Source organism: Lonchura striata, chromosome 4 (genome assembly GCF_050655825.1).
Source record: "Lonchura striata isolate lonStrDom1 chromosome 4, ASM5065582v1, whole genome shotgun sequence".
Classification (NCBI taxonomy): Eukaryota; Metazoa; Chordata; class Aves; order Passeriformes; family Estrildidae; genus Lonchura; species Lonchura striata.
The window spans coordinates 50,235,658-50,255,435 of NC_140706.1; the positions used below are offsets into that span (position 1 = coordinate 50,235,658).

The 19,778-nt window shown below is 39.8% G+C and overlaps 1 protein-coding gene across 3 annotated transcripts in view; it reads left to right on the plus strand.

Annotated features, from left to right (window-relative positions):
* The window catches only part of TSPAN5 (tetraspanin 5), an 82,465-nt gene that overhangs the window by 16,404 nt on the left and 46,283 nt on the right, over positions 1 to 19,778 (plus strand). Inside the window, exon 1 of one of the 3 annotated variants that reach the window (XM_085579065.1) lies at positions 3,447 to 3,696. The exons of the other annotated variants lie outside the window; for them this stretch is intronic. Within the exon in view, the coding sequence (XP_085435191.1) occupies positions 3,586 to 3,696 (111 nt within the window). The 5' untranslated portion in view covers positions 3,447 to 3,585. Of the gene's footprint in view, positions 1 to 3,446; positions 3,697 to 19,778 lie in introns of those variants that run through there. 3 annotated transcript variants of the gene reach the window in all.

The following is a 19,778-nucleotide window of genomic DNA, read 5'->3' on the forward strand; positions in this document are numbered from 1 at the left end:
ATATGCAACTAAGAGGCCATACCTGTGACCATGCTGGACCAGGCAATAGATCTGTTGCAGGTAAATATAATCAGAAAGTGGCCAGTGGTAGAGAGTTGGTGAGAAGTGTAAGAAACAAGGCAGGCACATAGTGATAAATCTTCAGGAATATGCTCTGAATCCCCAGCCTTTCAGGTCCAGAAGCAGTAGCTTTGTACTTGGTATCACTATATGATTTTTTTCTTTGTGAATTTATCTGATTGATCATTGAATCTCTAATTTTCTGAAGTAAGTGACATCCAGTTGTTATCTGTACCTTTTTTCCATTAGTATTGGCTTACTTTGGGAGAGGAGGAGTTCCAACAGGCATTCTGCAGCTTGGAGTCAATTAACTTTCATGTTCATCTGCTTTAGCTTCTGTGAAACCACAATGAAAATCCTGCATCTAAAGAATGTAGCTTAAAACACCTTCTATCTGCTCCCTGCTGTACCATGCTTCTGGCTTTTCCACATAATACCATTAAGAAACAAATTTTGGATGCCTTTCTTTTCAGTGGTTCAGATGGTTGAATTATGAATGTAGGAAGCATGTCAAGTGAGTGTACCAGTCCAAGGCAACTACAGCTGGATGTCATAGATGAAAAAGATTGCTGCTGGGAAGAGGAGCTTTAAGTTTCCAGATGGTGACCTAGTTGGCTCTCCACACAGCTCCTCCAGTTACAATGAAATAACCATTTTCAGCCCAGACCATGTGTAACAGTAAGACATACAGTTGGCAGGTTTTTACAACTGCAATCCTTGCAGTTCTGTCCTTTTTCATCCTCTCTTTCCTGTGCTTCACAAAAGGAAGAAACACGCAAGTCGAAACTCCCAGAATCCTTATTTAATTCTGCCATTGATTACAGTGCATTCTTATTAAGTAACAAAATAGTGTACAAAAAATGAGAATTCTGTCATGGGCAGGTGAATCTGAAGGGTGTTCTCAGGCAGACACCAGACTATGGTCTCCTGTGATTAATGTTTTGGAAGATTCCAGTAATTGTCTGTAATATAAAAGGTCAAATGTAGCACTTACCTGTTATTTTGGAAGCAAAGGTGTAAAGTTCCTTTCTTGTCTGGGCCCCGATAAAACTCCTAAGCAAATGTGTGGGTTATGGGCTGTGCTGCCCAGGCTCTCTGTGAAGCAGAGCTGTGAGTAGTTGTGCTGAGAGTAGAACCCTGAGGGGTTGCAAAAGGTAAATCAGCAGTCAGGCAGGAGAGTGAAGTCAGAAATGTGACATCTGGAAGGCTGTGTTGTAGCCCAAGAAAATTTGTTAATCAAGGCAAGTTTATAAGTCATCTTACCTTATACCACAGCATTGGACATCTGATAAATGAGATGTCTTTTCTTGTTTATTTGCATAGTAGTCCTGGGAAGGAAGAAGGAATGTGTTGTGGATGACAACTAGTATTCACTGGCTGATGAATAGAGAGGCAAGAGAGCAATATAAACCCGATGGCATGATCAGATCCTTTAAAGCTAGGTGACCATACAGAGACTGACTTCAGATTTCAGCTACTTTACTAGGCTTGAGAAAAAGAAAAAAAAATAGCTTACAGAGTTCTAGGACTTTTTGTTCTACTTAAAAATAATAAATGAGTGCTTCTGAATGCCTTTGTAAATTCTTATTCCCAGGGCTCAGGTCCATGATCTGATTCCCTTAGGAACTGGGTTCCCAAGTAAAGAACTTAGTCTTGTTGCTGTATGAAAGCTAAAAAAGAAAAAAGAAAAAAAAAAAGCCATGAGAAAACAGTTTGGTAGCTGTTCATAATGAAATCTGTTTTATTTGCTGCATGAGGATCTATTTTGGAAGTGCTTCAATGACAAGCTGGACAATGGAACAAATCACTTTAAGGCTTAGCATTTAAATGTGTATTACTTTGGTTGGTTGTTTTTGTTTTCTTAAGTTTTTAGGTGTGTGGTTTTGTGTGGTTTTTTTTGGGGGGTTGAGTGGTTTTGGGGGTTTGTTTGGTTATATATATGTGAAATTCTTGGATTAATTCCTGCTTTCTTAGCAGCGACAAAGAGTTGTTCCCTCTCTGCCCCATCCTTGTTGCTCAGTGTGCCTTGATCTTGCATATGGTAGATTCTACTGAATGAGAAATAAACCCATTTTGCAAATTGAATTTAATGCTATTGTCTAGCTCTACTTCCAAAAGTGACATTGCTAGAAAACTGTGGATTTTTCTAGCATTAATAAAATTGAGTGTGGGCAATGTGTGTTAACACACTTACTTATATACATATATATACAAATATGCTTGTGTGTATATATGTATATATTTTAACTTTTTCCTTGTTCTGTTTTTTCACTTCTGCTCCATACCAATACTGCTGAAGCTCGTGTAAGAGGACAGCTTTTGCTCTTGCCAGCCAGAATCTGTTTTTACAGTGAGGGGTCCCTGCTGGGGAAGCCTTTCTTTTCCTGCTCTTTCTTCTCTCCTCAGGGTAGCAGGCACAAGGACTGCCCTCCCGTCTGCTCTGCTGACAGCCGCGCCTTCTCTGCTCCGGCTGCAGCAGCTGCCGCTCCTCAGCCTGACTGAGAGAGCATAAATTAAAATACAAAGGTCTCCTGTGGCCACTCTTGGCTGGCAGTGCGATGGCAGATCAGACCTTCCTACATCATCTTCACTTGACTTTCTTCTTTTTCTCAAGAATTTCCTCTGCATTTGTCTCAGTCACAGTCTTTTGCCACTGAGCTGAATAGAAGCAGCAGTTCAGTAACTCTAAATGTTTTATGTACTTGTGTCACTGGAGCAGTTTGTAGAGAAAAGAATCGGTGATGTGGGTTTCACCAAAAGCTCGAGTCTTTCTGCTTTTCACACTGCTTGGAGGAGATGAAGTCTTTGTTTGCTTTTCATGGCTGCTGAAGATCTAGGGCTAATTCCTGTTCTCATCTCCCCACGAAGTCAGTGGGAATGTTAGGAGCAGCAGAACCGTTGTGCTGCCATTGTGTGTGTGTGACTGAGGGTGCAGCACTGGTGTCTTACAATGCTCATGTTGGGGGTCTCAGCTCCAGAGGGTGTAGAGGGGGCTACTTAGTGATGGGATGGAAAACCATGCCACAAAACTGGATGTTTGGAATTCCTGACACAACTGTGGGTTTTTTTGTTTTGTTTTGTTTGTGTTTTTTTTTTTTTTTGGGAGGGAGTTGTTCTGGGTTGTTTTGTTTTTGCCCTATGCTTGTCTGACATAGCAGATGTTTTCTGGCTCAGTGTGCTTAAATATGAGGACTGTTCCTTGTAGGTGGTAAGTGGTAAGGATGATGATTATTTTTAATTGTCTTATTAAAGTAACTTTGTTTGCTTCCCCTGCTTTTTCTTGCCTTAGATCCTGCAGGCTGGTTTGACTTATTGGGAATCTGGCTTATGCCAATGACATTGAATACTGTTTTTATAAAGTGCTCACGTTTTTGCTAGTCCTCATATCTGTTTGAGTCAGAGTCAGAATTCCAACACCTTTATGGGAAAAAAATTAAAGTGACTAATATTTTGAGTGTTTGTTTTTTATTTTTTTAACCCTTGAAATAATTTTTTTCCCCTTTTTTTTCCCATTTCTTCCCCACCATGGAGTGCCATGTTAAACTTGCATCCTCTTGTGTTGTAGCTTCTGTCATATTGGATTTGTCTCCAGGGCATTGTCAGGATTGGGAGGCAGCCCTAAGGAAAAGCATTTCAGTAAGTGGTTAATTTTCAGTCCCAGAAAATCATGTAAGAAAGGAGAACCTGTTCTTTTTTATTTCCGTTTGTCTAATTGTCAGATAGTCCTCAATGCAAGTTTGTTTGGGTCCTCTGCTCATTTTATCCACTGCTCTCTGGATTATGGATGTGCAGGTTCTCCATGATTTGTGCAACGACTCAATGACTAAATTGTTTGTTTTTAATGTAGATATGTTTTGGCTTTAAATGCAAGGCTCTGCAACAGTGAATGAACAGCATGAATACCATTTTGTCATACTTAATAATATTCCAGACTGTGAAAGCCTAAAAACAAAACATGCCTAAGTTTAGAACCTTTTTATCCATAGTTGTCTTACATATAAAATAAAATTTCTCACAGAAATCTCTTTATTTCTGTAGTTGACTTTATGGATTTGGAGGGAGGGAAGTATCAGGACTTTCTCATGCTGTTCCTTTTATCATGCTGATTAGGCAAGTGAAGGCTACCGTGGTGGTGGGGCAGGAGGACAGCAAGTGTGCAAGTGAACTGTTAAATTAAAGCAAAATGCACAGGTGATGAAAAATGTGTGTCCTTTTTCTTCAGTAAGTTCCATGCTGGTAGCAGGTGCAGATGAAGAACTGACATCCTGTATTTCCATGTCACTCAGAGCAGGATGAGTGGGACAGCAAGTGGCTGTGCAGCATCCACGCAGTGGCAGAGCATTTCTGTAGCTGTTGCTAGCTCTGCCCTGTAACTCCACCCCAGCTGGTACAAACAATAGGTGGGTCTGGGTTGTGAACTTGCAAGCCAGGGCTTGCATTGAGTAAATTGGGCTCTGTTAGCTGCTCTTCTGGAGAGCTGTTGTAACTGCAGGTTGACTCTTCCTTTCTTTTTTTCCCCTCCTTTTTATCTTAGTGAGAGAGGAGGAGAATGAGAAGTATTCTGTGCATTGATTTGTTGCTTGTCTGCTTAATTCTGATCAGTTCAAGAATATTTTGGTACAAAGAGTCCAGGGTGTGGTGAGATTACCCAAGAAGTTTGCTAAGGACATGTGAAGTGAATTGCAGGAATACTACTGTTGCTGTTAGCTGATGGTGCACGCTTTTTTTTTTGGTTCTGAAATGGTGTCATCCTTGAATACATCCTTTTTGTGAATCACTGTCACTTGACTTGCTTGTGGGTTCAGAAGATCGATCTTTGTGTAAAGCTCCCCCTGCCCTTTCCTGGCTGATTAAACAAATAACATTTTCCTGAAGTTTTGGTATATCTTTGTGTTTGTGTTACCCTTTAAAGGGGAGGAAGAGAACCGAGAAACATATCTACATCCTCTTCTTATTCAATCCCCTAACTAAAAAGCGGACATAAAGAGTTCATGAGGGCACTTTTGATGTTAGTGCTGCTCTATCCTGCAGGCGAGAAAATAAGCAAATGGGAGCAGTAGCTGAAGTACTTGGTAGACTGTAATTGTCTACTATTGCACTGTGATTTACAAATATTGTAGAGGCAATATAAATAGCATCGGTGGTGATTTCTCTTTTTCAGGCATTGTTCTTTCCACCCTCAGTTATAACCAGTGCCCTTTAACTACAGCTCCCTGTCTAATATGAGTTGAAGAAGGTCAGTGTTAGAGAGGGAGGGTGGAGCTACAGTGTGGAATTCATTGGCCTGGCCCTGGTGTGATTCAGCTGACAGCTTTTATGCTTGCTGGCATGGCCCTTTCACAACATAAGATACTTTGTTCATTTGTTAGTATTGTGCTGGTTGTTTGCAATGCTTTCAAACAGGCTGATCATGAGATTTTGATTTTTTTGACACTTGGTTGGGGTTGACTGTCCTGGCCTATGTACTTCTGTGGGTACTGTAATAATGTAAATAACTGTGCTTCTCATTCTGACCAAGTAGATTATTGAAGTGTCACTTTAAGCGTAACAGTGAAGAAGGCATTAGTAAGGAAGAATAAGGCATGCAGCTGTTGGGTTGTTTTCTTTTTTGACAGTACCTACTTAATCTTCCCAGGACCTTCCATTTTTTCATGGCAACTTGGGAAACAACTGCTGATAGATTGTTTACCTTGAGGACATTGAAAAGTATAGTTCAAAAGGGTAGTTTGTTCTGTTCTGCTCACTTCCTACAGCAGTGAGGCTTGGTCTGGTTTCTGTGTTAAGAAGCCAATTACTCTGACTGGGTCTCTCTTGTAGGCTACAGACAAACACAGTGCAAACTTGCCCAGGATTTGGTAAGGTTTTGGACTGAAATAATAGGCTTTGGTTTGGTGTAGCTTGCTGTTGTCAGTGCTTTGGTCAGAATTGGGTAGGCTGTGCAGATGGCTGGCTAGTTACGATATGCTTGCATTAAGAATATTTATTTTGGCATTAAAAAAACATGTAGTTCATGCTATAAATAAAGTCCTTCCTTGTTAATCTTGCATTTGTTCCTAAAAGGGTCTGTACTTCAGAGATGCCTGTAGAAAAGCAGAGATCATTTAGTTTTGAGCAGTTACTGAAAAACTAATCCTATACTCCAGAATATGAGTTGTGGATTCTTTGCTCCATTGAATGAAATATGACTGGTGACCTACTTTATTTGCATATTTAACATACTGGATACTTTTTGTTAATGGGGTTGGGGTTTTTTTGCCTGTTTCCTAGGAAACAAATGCCCTGGTATACTAAAGAACAGCTATTGTATGGAGACTGCTGCCTGTCTGAGCATTGTTCTCTTGTAGGTGGAAGCCTTTAAAGAGGAAAGAGCTGGAGTTTTTAAAAACACCTTTATTAACCGAAATAGCACAAGGATGTGTTTCAGACTGCTGTGAAACTTGTCAATGTATTTGTGTTTTTCTCAGTAGGAGTATGCGTTGTAATGGCCTGTCTAGTAAAAGTGCTGTATATGTTCCCATTGAAGGCATACCAAAAGAAACTGAATGAGTAACTAATAAATGGTTGCTCTTGTCATCCTTCCTGTAGATGCTTATTTCTAAAAGTGTTTTATTTTGAATTAACTGGAATGGAAATAATAATGCAGAATTCGGCATAGAGTAGACTTCAGGAAGTAGTATTTTGTTACTGGAGTAGGTAAAGAGAGGAGTGGGAAACCTTTTAAATGTAAAAATTGTCTCAAGTTTGTTCTGCTGCTGACTTTCTTATTTTTTAGCCCAGTGTGTATTGTTGCAGCATTAAAAAAAATAGGTGTGTTTGTTGCAATGTTAAATTTGGAGCTGTGACAGTGGAACGGTGTTAGCATTGGTAATAATGAATGTTACTAAGTGGTGAACAAAAACTGGCTCACTGCTTGAATTGTTAGGTGAACTAATTAGTGGTTAGGAGAGTGTTGTTTGGAGAATGCTGAGCATATCAGAAGAGAAAGAATAAAGGGAGCATCTGTGAGTTTTTGGTAGTGTGTGACAAAAAAAGCTAAGTACTTAGGTTTGAAAGTGCTGCACAATTCCCCTTTGGTCTTTCTATGCTGACTTCAAAAACTCAAGTAAGGACCAATGCTCAGTGGTGCTGGTAACTTACAGCTGCATCTCTGGGAATCTGTAACTTATTCTGCTGCTTCCAGACTGCTTGAGCTGAGTGTGTAGCATGAAGTGCCAGTCTCAATACACACAGCACTGGTACCTGAGTTGTGCTGCAAGGGCTTGGTGGTTGTTATTCAGATAATTTTCTCTTTTCTTAGTCCACAGTGTGTTAAGAAGGGAATAGTGGCAGGATGAGAGAAATCCGTGTAGCTCTGCAATTCCTTGTCAAGGCTTTATTTTGGGATGCCTTTATTCAGCCCCTTGCTGAGGGAGGCACAGGTAGCCAACAGTAGCAGTGTATGACTATGAGCTGCCCAGAAAGGGGAGCAAAATAACAAAATAAGGATGTGCTGGGGAGTGGAGCTTGTTTGCTTGCAAGTGCTTGAGGATTTGACATTCAACAGGTAATTTTGTTCATATAATGCACACTTCTTGCATTCTATTTCAAAAAGTGAAATATCCTCCAATAATAAACTGCAGTGAAGGTTCCTGCTTAAATGTGATTTTTTTTTTGTTTTGTAATTAAAAAATTGAAGTTTTCAAAGTAAGACTTTGATGCAAGAGCTGGGGGTGAAAGGAAAGTGAAGCAGAGTGAAACCATGACCGTAAGTGCCACATCTACCCTATATTTTGTGGTTGATTGCTACAGTGGAGCATGTTTTGTGAAGAGGGAAAGAAATTATTTTTCTATGAGAAAGCTCTTTTTGGGGTTAGGGGGAGGTTCAGATTGTGTGGTAAGTTCTGCAAATGGATCAGATGGTCATCTCCACAGGTAATCTTCATGTAGCTTATCCAGTGATTTTTGCCTAGTGGAAAGAAAGTAGGTGGCTGACATTGCTCTGGATGTTCAATACCAACATCAACTGCTTCATGAGTACTTGCTCCTACTCATGCTGGTCAAAAAGATAACTAACTGCTAGTAAAATAAGGTTTTACTGAGTTTTTTCAGATTTTTTTTGTTACTTTTTAAAGAAAGTTCAAGTTTTCAAACTGCACACGTGCCAGTTTTTCTGACTTGAGATTACATTATGGCACTGCACCTCTTCACTAATTACCAATAAATCTGATCAAAGTAGACCCAAATCTGAAGACACAAGTATTGTTTATTAGTCTCTCCAAGTGTCTGATTCAAGTTCTTGTGAAAGCAGCTGTATGTTATGTGATCTGGACCTCCTGCAAGAGCTGTGTGTCAGTGGAACTGCTGATTTTCTTATCTGATTCTGTGTGCAAAATAAGACTTTTTCAACAGATGGACTCAGTAATAGGCAAACAATTTCAGATTTCAACACAAAACATAAGAGAAACCTAGTTCTCACGCTGTTAAGGCATCTAAAATAGATTCTCATCTCTAAGGTCTAGAGAGAGGGAGAGGAAAAATCCCAGATCTAGGTATTGTAGACCTCTTGAAGGTCTACAGAACAACTGAACTGAACTGTCCCTTTGTGTGATAAATACTCATCATGTGAATGAATAAATGCTTTCATGAGAAGTTGCTGGTTAGCTTGCTATCTTCCCCCAGTTATTGTGGGAGAGTCCTTGGGAGAAATCTGTGCCTGACTATTCAGTTTTTAACACTCATGGATGCAGCAACTAAAACTGCACAAAATGGAGGGGCATCTAGGAAGGTATCTTGTAATTTCAGCTGGGATTAAAGCCTGTGAGCAGTGACCATGGCAAATTTTGCAACATGCCATGTTAATTTAACCATAAGAGTTCCTGTTCTATGAGTACACTAGTGAACACTGTTACCAGCTGTTTTCTTTGAAAATGCTGGATGCCCTCCCCTCCCCAAACCCAGTGCTTATCTCTGTTGCCTTTCTCATGGTCACTTTTTGAGAGAAGATGGAAGGAGATTCTGGTGAACAAAGTGGCAATTGCAAATAGGACTGTAACTTCTGTATCTTCATTAAGTGCTCCCATCTGTTGGATTGTTAATACTTCTCTTGTTTCACTTAGTATAGGTTTTTCTGGATAATACATGTCATGCACATTTATTGCTGCTCTTAGAGCACTTACATGCACGTATAAAAACTCTGAACTGTGGTGTATTGGAGGTAATTGTGTTAAATAGTATTTGAGTGTACACAAATGCAAAGTAAAGGCATGCTCTGCTGTGGAACAATTAAATGTGCCACTTAGGCAAGATCTCAAGTGTTTTAGAAAATACATGTGGAAATGTTTTAAGAGTTCATTACATAACTAGGACATCTGATTATTGTTATTCAAATCTCTTCTCACAATAAAAGCCAAAAGCTTGTAGAGGAGTTGTCCTTGTATATTAGCATCATCCCACTGTTCCACAGTGCAGTGTAAATTCAAAGCAACACTGATGCAGCATTAGGGTGCTTCACTCTTAGTGGAAAGTTATTATTTCATTTAGCTTCACTATGCTTTTCATTTTATTTAATGATATGAGCATAGGAAATTTTCCTTTTTTTTTTTTCCTTTTAGTAAAGAAATTCAGATTTGAAAATGTGGGGTAGATGTGTACATAAGGAAGCAGTCACTCCAAATGTCATTCTGCCTTGTTGGTTATATTGCAGGATGATTTTCCTGGGCTTTCCCTTCTGTTTGTTACCTACTGTAGCTTGATAAGGAGAACCAAAATGGACTTCTGTGGGCTCCTTCCTTGAGCTCTGTTTTTACCCTGCAACTGCAAGGACCATGAAGAGACCAGCTGACACTTAGAAATATAGGAAAGGATATTGGAACATAATCCCACAGAATTTCTTAAATCTGCTAAGATTACTCACCACTGCTAAAGTTAACTTTTGCCTAAGGTTTTGGAAACCGGGTGCTCTGAGGAAATGAAACTGGTGACCAGCTAAAAGAGCAGTGTCAAGCAGTGCCTACAGCTGTCCCAGGTTGATGTCAGCTGGCACTGGTGATGTGGGAATGTATTCTCACAACAGCTGTAGTGTTGCTGGGATCCCTTGGTGTGGAGTGAATTGCGTGTGGCAGTGCCTGCTGGGAAAGATCACTTTCCTTACTGGGGTTCCTCCTCTGGTGTTGGAGGACACAGTGATGATAGGAGAAGCAGAAGATAAGGACTCTGCTCTAGTGTGCTGTGGGATTAAAGCAGTGTTTTCTTCAGCACTGGTGACTCATATGTTGATCAAAGCTTTAGTTCTCCTAAGTGCTGTGTGTGCAAAATCAATGCTTAATTTTACATCTAGATCACTGTCATATGTTTTAGTGGCTGCAGAACAGATCAGCAAGAGAGTAGTGAGGTGCAAATGACACATCTGCTGTTTTAATTCAAAGTACTTGATCATTAGGACTCCTAAGTTTCAAATCTTTGTATAGTAATAATACTGCTTTTTCATTATGCTTCTAGTTACATTCAGTGACTTCTTGCAGAAAATAGAAAATCCTGTCTGTGTTAATCATGCTTAGTTTGTTTAGAGGAGCATCCTTTCAGAAAAAATTCGGTGAGTTTTAGCTCTGTGTTATATGAAGTGACTGTCTTGGTGGCAGATTCTCTGTCTGCTGGCAGGCGACACTGATAATTGTACTGGTGTCACTGTTGGTTTGACAGCTCTCTTAGCTGAAATGGTAAAATAATATCAGTTGTAAATGTATTGTTACATCTTATTTGTTTCCTTTGAAAATGACATAATTCATGGTTCCAGTTTAGAGAAGAGCTAAAGAAAGTAGTGTCTTGAGGAGGAAGCAATCTCTGTGCCAGGGTGGAGGAGGAAAGAGCATTGCTGGGAAGATCTGAGGCTTAAGAACTGTTGCTGATAAAAGGCTACTTGCATAGGCACAGACCAAACCCTGCCAGAAAGCACATCAGTATGTGCCCACATATTCCTGGAAAGGAAATCAGGATCAACTATAAGAGAATGTAGTGGAAGTTCTCTGTGGTGTTGTCAGTTTTCTGATTGCAGGCTAAATGCAGTGATGCAGTGAATTTAAAATGGGAGGAACTAGAAAAGATTGCTTTTGCATGCAGATGTCAAACATCATGCAGTTATCACAAGTGTATTGAAGATTTTTTTTAATTGGAGTATTAAATCTGTTATGATTTGGTTGCTTTTTAGCTACCTGTATTTCAGGTTTGTCCTCACTTTTATTTTTTCCTTTCCATTTAATTCAAGGTGCTCAGTGCAGGACTAAATAATAATTTTTTACTCTCAAGTAAATTGCTAGGTATTAGTGGTTATATAGTGAGATTTATTTTATTCCTTGCTTCATTCCAGTGTATTATCAGTTCTTATGCCATGTAAACCCCTGCATTTCAGTGTTGTTTTGCAATCTGCTTTGACCTTTTTTTAAACACAACTGGCTTTTTTCCTTTGTATCTTAGAAATAGAGTTGAGTGATTAACCTGCAGAATAGCAAGTGATTTGGGTTATTTAGACCTGAAATTTTTGAGATATCTTTTTTAGGATGTCACTAGTGGGTGATTTTTCTTTTTCTTTTGCTTGCACTGTGGCTAGTGCATGCATACTGCATGGGATAGGACAGGAAGGTTCTCATACTTTTAGATCAGATTCTCCTCAGCAGAATTGCAGGGAAGAGGGAATTGGTGCTTTAAATTTGCTGCAGTGTGGATAATTTTACTGACATGTAGCCATGATCATGAATTAAATGCATGAACATTGCCAAGAGAGGTTGTGTGGCTGCTGTGCTGCCCTTTCACTTTTATTGGCTCTTGGTGGCACCCCAACCTACTGCTGGTGACAGGTTATCCTTGTGTTCTGCCTGCACTTTGAACCTGGAGTGGTTGGTGTTCATCTGTGTTCACTCATTCTCTTCTAGTGCTTCCTTAATTAGCTGAGAACACTGCATACCTGCAGTGTTTTTCTAGGGATATGCTTTTCCTACAAGGAAGTTCAATGAAATGCAACCCTATGCTCCTGAAGCAACAGATGGAAAAGTTTGTTGCAGAGGTATTTTTGCTATAAACTGATGCATGAATTTCAGTTTTTCTTCAGGTATGGTTAGGTGTACTCCTGTTGCCCTCACTAGCCACTCCTAGCTGATCATGATTTCAGCAGAGCTCAAGGAAAGAAGCAGCAGTGTTGGGAAGAGTGATGTGATAGAACTTGTTTTTAATATTCAAGAGTAGCAGAAGTTACCTGCATATGAGAAGGGTTTTACAGTGAATAGGTTTTTCTCATCAGCTGGAGTGAGACTTAACATTTTCTCCCAGAAGCTGTACTTCTGAGTTTGCTGGGAGTTGGTTTATTGTGTGAGATGTATTGGCACTGATGCTATTGAAAGCCTATTTTACATGACAGTATAATAGTAAATTTAGGTGAATGCTTTTGAAACCTTTCACAAGAGCTGAGATTTAACACTGTAATTTTTTTCTTGGGTTGTGTTTCAAAGTAATTATTTTCTACCTTCTTTATATAATCTGTAGGGAAACAAAGCAATTTAAAGATTAACAAGCAGAAGCTCATCAACAGCTTCTACATCTATAGTAACTAGTGATAAATAATCTTTTTAACACTGGGTTTGTTGCTGAAGGTAAGAATTGCTCCCTGGTATTCAATTACTTGAGCTAGTTTTGTTAATATACTAGAAATATTGCTGTGCTCCAGTCCTGTGCTTATTGGTCAAGTTGGACTGTCTGTATCAGCCCTGAGATGGAGCTTTTAATACAGAAGTCATGCAGCATCCATTTCCTGATTGTCTTGAGTGGATCTGCCCCAAGCTGGCAGTCCTCAGGCTTGCAGCTACTTTGCTGTATTGTGCCAGCATTGGCTGGGGAGAGGCAGCAGGCAGGGAAATAGGCTTTCCCAAGGGGAGGTTAATTTAAAATACTTCAGAAATTATGTGTTTCCAGAAAGGGATTTACATGAGAAAACTTAGCAAAGGTGTTTGAAAAAAGATGTGCCAGTTTGCAGATGATCTTGTCTCTGGGTTTTTGTGTGTATTGGAGGTTTTTTGCCTTGCAACTGAGCAGATCGTGGCAGGTGGAATTATTTTAGCCCTTAGATTAGAACAGTAAAATGTTTGAAATATATGCTTAGTACAGTTCTTAAGTTGTAACACTATGGAGCAGTGCTGGATGTGCAGTTATTCCCACTGTCCACTCCTCAGCTACAATATTATTGATGGAATCATAAACACTTATATATAATCAGTTCGGATGATGAAACCCTGCCTGGTTCATTTGCCATTAGGTATTTTAAAGTGCTCTAACCAGAGAATGCTGAAGGTTGAGGAGAATTTTAAAAACTTCTTTTACAACTTTTGCCTTTCACTTTTCTTGCTATTTGTGTGGTGAAGCCACTTACAAGTTTATTTGGATCTAGAAGGACAAAAAGGCTTGATAGAGATTTGCCAGAAGCATCTTTTAACAGAGTAGATTTTCTGATAGGTCAGTCTGGTCTGTCAGCCTAGTCCATGCTGCCCAATGCTAGGAAGTAAATGGTTTCTTGGGCCAAGTGTCCCAGTGCTGTAGCCAGGCTGATTAAATTGGGCTGATACTGGGAGATTGCCATGAGGGAGCACATCTGCACAGCCTGGAGTCAGGGAAGGGTAAAAAAGCCTCTCTGTGGGTCTCTTTGCTGCCCAGCTCTGTATTTGGCGCTGCAGGACTTGCTGGACTGAGCAGTAAGTGTGGGGTGAGCACTGTGTAGGCCGGTGCCACATGGTCCCCAGTCACAGAATCTGTAGGGTGTTGGGTCTATCAGGCTTGGATGGGAAGTGCCGCAGGTGGCTTGGGGGGAGCCTTGCCCACCCACCTGTGACAGGCTCGGGACCCAGGCACCTCCTGCTCTAGCCTTGGGCTATACCCTGCTAATTTCCTTTTGTTCCTGATGGACAAAAATGGCCTAAGTGCTGTTGCTACACACTATCCCTCCTTCTCAGCTGGGTGGAGTGCTATTTTTAAAAATATTTATCGCAGAATGAGGGAGTTGGAAGGGACCCACAAGAACCATGGAGTCCTGCTCTTAAGTGGATGGCCTGCGGGAGGATGGAACCCACAAGCTTATCGGCACCACCTCTGTGGCTACACTGAGTGCTGTGTAGCTCTCAGACCTGAAGCTGGTGACTTGTGACAGTAGTTCTCCCCAGTAGTGGCTAGCATGTGTGGATCTGTACAGAATACGTTTTGTAAATCTTACCTAAAGGCTTCAGTCTTTGACTGTTGTTTCTTCTCATTTAGATAATTTTGGTGCATTGCACATCTTTTGTTTAAAGCCTTGTACCCAATTTTCTGGTAGAGGCTTAAATTTGCAGGACTTGTTATCAGTTCTAACATGTTAATGGTTCAAGAATAGTGCCAAATCAACAGTTTGTACAATTTCTAATTAGCATTCTTTTATATCTGACAGTTTTTTGTAATTGCCAGTCATTCTACAGTTTAAAAAAAAATGAAATCAAATTACTTTGTCCAATTTGTGATGTTATTGTGAGCAGTTGGAAAGAGAGGCAGCCCACTTCAGCTAATTGTGTTGTAACTGTCCTAGTGGCTGTGACAAATTGTATTAACTCTTCTGTACTTAAGGGAAAAAATGAAATGGAAACACAGACTTGATGCAAAGGGCTGGCTTTATTTGGTAAAATGTGTTTTAGTTTAAACTTTTGCTGGTTTTCAGCAGCACTCTTAGCTTGAGGTTTTGATGCATAGTTGCTTCTGAGGGCTTTTGAGTTAAGAGCCTTTACAGTTATGGGTAAAGGATTCTGTTTCATGTTTTATATTGTATGTAATCTTGCTTCTGGAGAGCTCAGCTGGGTCTTCCATGCAGGTCCTCAATTCAGGAATTTTGATTTGTCTTATTTTGAGTTTGTTGGGTTTTATTTATTAGGGGTTTTTTTGTTTGTTTTTTGTTATACTGATATCTCAAAATAGCAAGGCTTATTTGTGACTAGCCAGCATAATTTGTGACTAGCCAGTCATAATTTGTGCCTAATTTTTGAGGGGGAGGAGGAATGTATTGACTTTTGCAAAATCTTGTTCCTGTACCATGGCCTACCAGTGGACTGAAAGATGGCATTGCTATCTGACAATTCTTGTACCACCACTCTTCAAACTTTTGCTGACCTCTTGTCAAGAACACAGGGGAAGTAAGGTGTTAAATGTGTTATCCCCCTCTCCTTCCTTTGTAGTAATTCTGAAGCCCTTTGGCCCACATCTGCAATATTTATTGGAAGGAAAATGAATCTATACCTTTGATCCTATCCAAAAACCTTATCCAAAGAGACAGGGTAGGAACCTGCTGCAGAGGACCCTGTTTTATTGACAGGAACTCTGAGCAGTTAAAGTTCTGAGTTGTCCTCTTCCTGAACTTGGAAGAGGAGGGAAAAACAAAAAGCTAAGAATAACTGAAATATCCCTTAATATTCATATCCTAGCTCTGTTGCCAAAGGAAAGCTGCAGCAAAGCAAGAGGCTAAGAAGCTATGTGTGATGAATTAGTGCAACCCTTGAGTTACCCTCAAGTTACTAGTTGAGCATGGGAGGAGAAGGTGTGGCTTTCCAAAGGAACTGCAGAGCACTACTTGGTATTTGTCTCTGACATATTCCCAGTGATATGAATAGATTGCTTATGTTGCAGCACGTAAGCAGGATCAGAATGTGAGTCTACTACAGCAGTTGGTGAAAACAACATATGTTTAATTTTATGAAGACTTAAAGACAGATGGTGTCCCATAGAATAATTATATAACAGCCAAAATTCCCTTAACAAATCTTTTTATAATAGCTGTGATAATTATTCATAAATAGCCAGTCATTTCAGTATTTTTCTGTTACATAAATAGTACAGGGATCTAGTGTAGCCCCTCTTAAACTCTTGGGTGCATTTGTTCTTTAGTCCAGGTTATTTTTTTTTTCACTTGTCATTTTTAGTGTTCCCTTGTTTTTGACAAGAGGCCCAAGTGATGCGCACTTCTGTCCGGTCAAGTGAAATAAATCTGGAAATGTCACCTCTCCCTTACATCTGTCTTTTTTAAGCTTTTTTCTTTGCCTTCATGGACTCCTTGTGTTTTACTCCTCCTAGTCTCTGTCCAAAGAGATTAAAATTCCCATAAGAAATTGTTTATTGTGTGTTCCCCTATAGTCAGCCTTGGAGGAATGGAGTATTGAATTAAGATCTGTTTTCTGGGAACTGCTGGCTTTCATCCAAGATTTTATACCCATTTCTTCAGCTGTTATCTTGGATGTTTCTTGCATGACCCTTGAGTCGACTGGCAAGTTGTGTAGATTGCTGGAAAAGAGTTGTTAGAAATGGGTATGAGCTGGGCAACTACTCCTGAGGCATCAGCATAACAGCCTTTAGAGTGCCAGTGGCCCTGATTGATCTGACATCAAGATGAACTGCCTGCTAGCAAAGGGCAGATGCCTTTTGATGAGGATTTTAAGGAATGGATTTAACAAACAATGTCCTTTCTTACCTCTCTAAGTCTAAGCCTTTCAATATCTAGTAGCTCATAACCCATCTGCTTTCTGTATCCAAAGCGCAACTTGCCAACTCCTTGTAAGCCACAGGTCACTCCTCGACTGGCATCATCTTGGGGGAAGGGATAGAGAAAAGCTCTTTTGTAGTTCTTTGCCTGTATCATGTTTGTACTGATATCTACTTTTTCTGGCAAAGGTAGTATGTAGGGCAGGGATTCAGATACAGGTCACGCTAAGTAGGCTCACCAAGGCTAGGGGGATGTTAAACTTAAGAGGGACAGAATTCTGCTAACACAACATTTTAAATAATACCAATCAAAAGTAGAAGCCTATGTTGAGCCCTGGCCAGTTTGTCTGCAAAGTGTGCGTCTTATTTAAAGGCCTCTTTGTTTTTCCCAAAGGAAGCCTTGCTAGCTTCCTCGCTAGCCACAGACCTTTAGCAATCAAAACAGAGGAGGGTTTGAAGAAGAAATTTTAGGAAAAACAGCAGCAAAAATACTTCAGTAAATGCCACTATAGTTTCTCTAATGGAGAAGTACTAACAGTGATTGCCTTTGGGACATACACTTTATTCTCAGTGGTAGATGCAAGTCTGGCCATTGACAATTCTACTTGAGCAAGTTATAAGAAGTTCCTCATAGCAAGAGCAATGCAGGACTGCAAAGCAGTAGAGGCTGCTTGTGTTAGCTGGGTCATTTCTGTGAAAATGTGTGTCTTATGTGCCCCTGTGCACAGCATTACTTAATGTCATACTGTTTTACAGTAGTGTCAGACCTAAACAAATATCCTCAAGCAAGTGACCTGTGAGCTGAGCTAAGGCTTTTGGTTGCTGGGGCTGTATCTGTTCAGGCAAGGGTCCTGGAAACTGGGCATTCACCTGTGAAAGCACAGATAGTTTTGGAAGTGTTGTGGTGTGGGGGAAGAGGCTCTTTGCTAACCTTTGTATGTTATCAAATTAAACCATTTCCAATAATAATAAATAAAAGAAAAATCTCCCTTCCTAAGGTCAACCAACTTCCTGAGAATCTATAAATAACGAAATATGAGTTTGTTAAAATATAACCAAGAGAACATCTTAATCTTTTATTAATTTTTAGGGGGATTCATTCTAAAGTTCTTGTTCAGTATGGAATTGTGTGGCTGGTAGCGTGGTTAATTCATCACTCTGTCTTCAGAAGATATTCAGATCAGATTTAGCCCATGCTCAGACAAATTGAGAAATTAAACAGGACAATGTCTTTAGCAGATGTGGTCTTGTATTTGTCTTAAATTTCCAAGCACCTAAACTCTTGATTACTCATTGATGATAACTTTCATGATCATCCGTCCGAGAAATCCAGTGATTTCTTGGTCTGGATGTTGTTAGGACCCTTGCAAGACAGTTAAATGTCTTATTTTCCAGCTCTAACATAGTTTTTATTTTAAAACTTTTAAAATTTTCTTTCACATTTAGTATTTGCATTATACTGAACATATCATTTGGTGCGGCATACCCCTTGGGTTAGCTGGGGTCAGGTGTCCCAGCTATTTCCTCTCCCAACTCTATGTGCACTCCCAGTCTCCTTGCTGGGGGGATGAGGAGTAGAAAAGGCCTTGACTGTGCAAGTGCTGCTCAGGTGGAATGAAAATATTGCTGTGTTATCAACACTGTTTCCAGCACAAATCCAAAATAAAGTCCATACTAACTACCTTGACAACAATTAACTCCATCCCAGCAAACTGCACTAATATTTCATTTGTTCTAGACCATGGTATTGTGTGGAAGGTACAAGGTTCATGAGAAAAAGCTTATAAGCAGCAGTTATTTGGTATGTGATTTATGCACCATGAAACTCCATTTAACTGTTTTAGGCCTTTTGTGCCCATGATTAAGTGGATATATTGTCTGTCACAGTCAGAGGACAGAAGCGCTTACATGCTCAGCAAGATGCTAGTTTGGAGGAGTGAATTAGCTCCCTTTCCAACCTGGCGATAAAGAAAGGTAGGATTGTCAGCTTTCTCCAAATGATCATTTGCAGCATGTATGAAATCTTTTATAGTGACCTGAAATATATGACTTTAAACAACAACACCAAGTGTTGAGGTATAGAGGTTTATTATCTTTATTATATACTGCCAGATCTGGAGTCTACATTAGTCTCTTCAGTTTGCAATTTTTGTCACTCACAAAACCTTTCAATACATTCAACATGTTCTTGTCCTAGAAGTAAAAGCTTTCAGCTCAAAAGCAAGGAATGTATTCATTGAAGGCGTGGGACATGGCAACATAATTACAATGAGAGCTTGTAAGTTAGTCTGTACTAGCTGTAGTTACATCTTACTTTTGACAAGTTTTTGTTGGTTTTGCAGTATTTGACTTTCTGGAAATTTTAACACCACATTCTAACCTGTTTATTGAATCTCAGATTAAAAAAAAATATTAGGAGCCAAATCAGCTTCTCTTGACAACAGAAAACTGCTAATAGTTTGTTTTGATTGAGGTCTTTAAGAAAGGCTTATTAAGACGTTGAGAACAAATCATCCCAGTGTGTAGAGCCAAGAATGTCAGAAGGGATGTTGAGCTAAGCAAGGAGATTTAATGAATTCAAATGTTAAAAAAAGAGCATAGAAGAAACATGAGCTAACACAGGCAGAGGGTGTGTGCAGACATCCTTGGGCACTAGGGGTGTCACTCAGCAGGCCAAAGCCTGGTTGCAGTTTAGGCTGTCTTGGGACATTGAAAATTGCTAACAAGTGCCTCTAAAAACATACCAGTAGCAAAAAAAGTTCTTTGAAGAGACAGGTGTGTTGTTGAATAGGAAGACAGCTTAATAATGGATCATACAGGGAAGGCTCAAGTATTCAATGTTTTTGGCTCAAGAATGGAGTAGAATGGGGACTTACCAAAGATGCTGATGTCTTGTACTGTCCTCCTATTAGAGCTTATTTGATATCTCATCTGACTCATCTTTGATTAAATATCAGTCTATTGCTATTTCTGTTGTGAGCAGAGAGTACAGGTTATTCCTTTTTCCTTATGCAGTGGTTAGTCTATTACCAGTTTGCTGTCCTTTGTGTTTTAAATTTTCTGAGCCTGTTGGTGTTTTTTAGGCCAACAGTTACTTCTTTGCTTTCTTAAGTGCTCTAAACAATCCATGTCTTTGTAAAAGTTAAGTTCCTAAAACTAGATGTAACATCCAGCTAAGCTTTACAGGGACTAAATAGAACATAAGGATTACT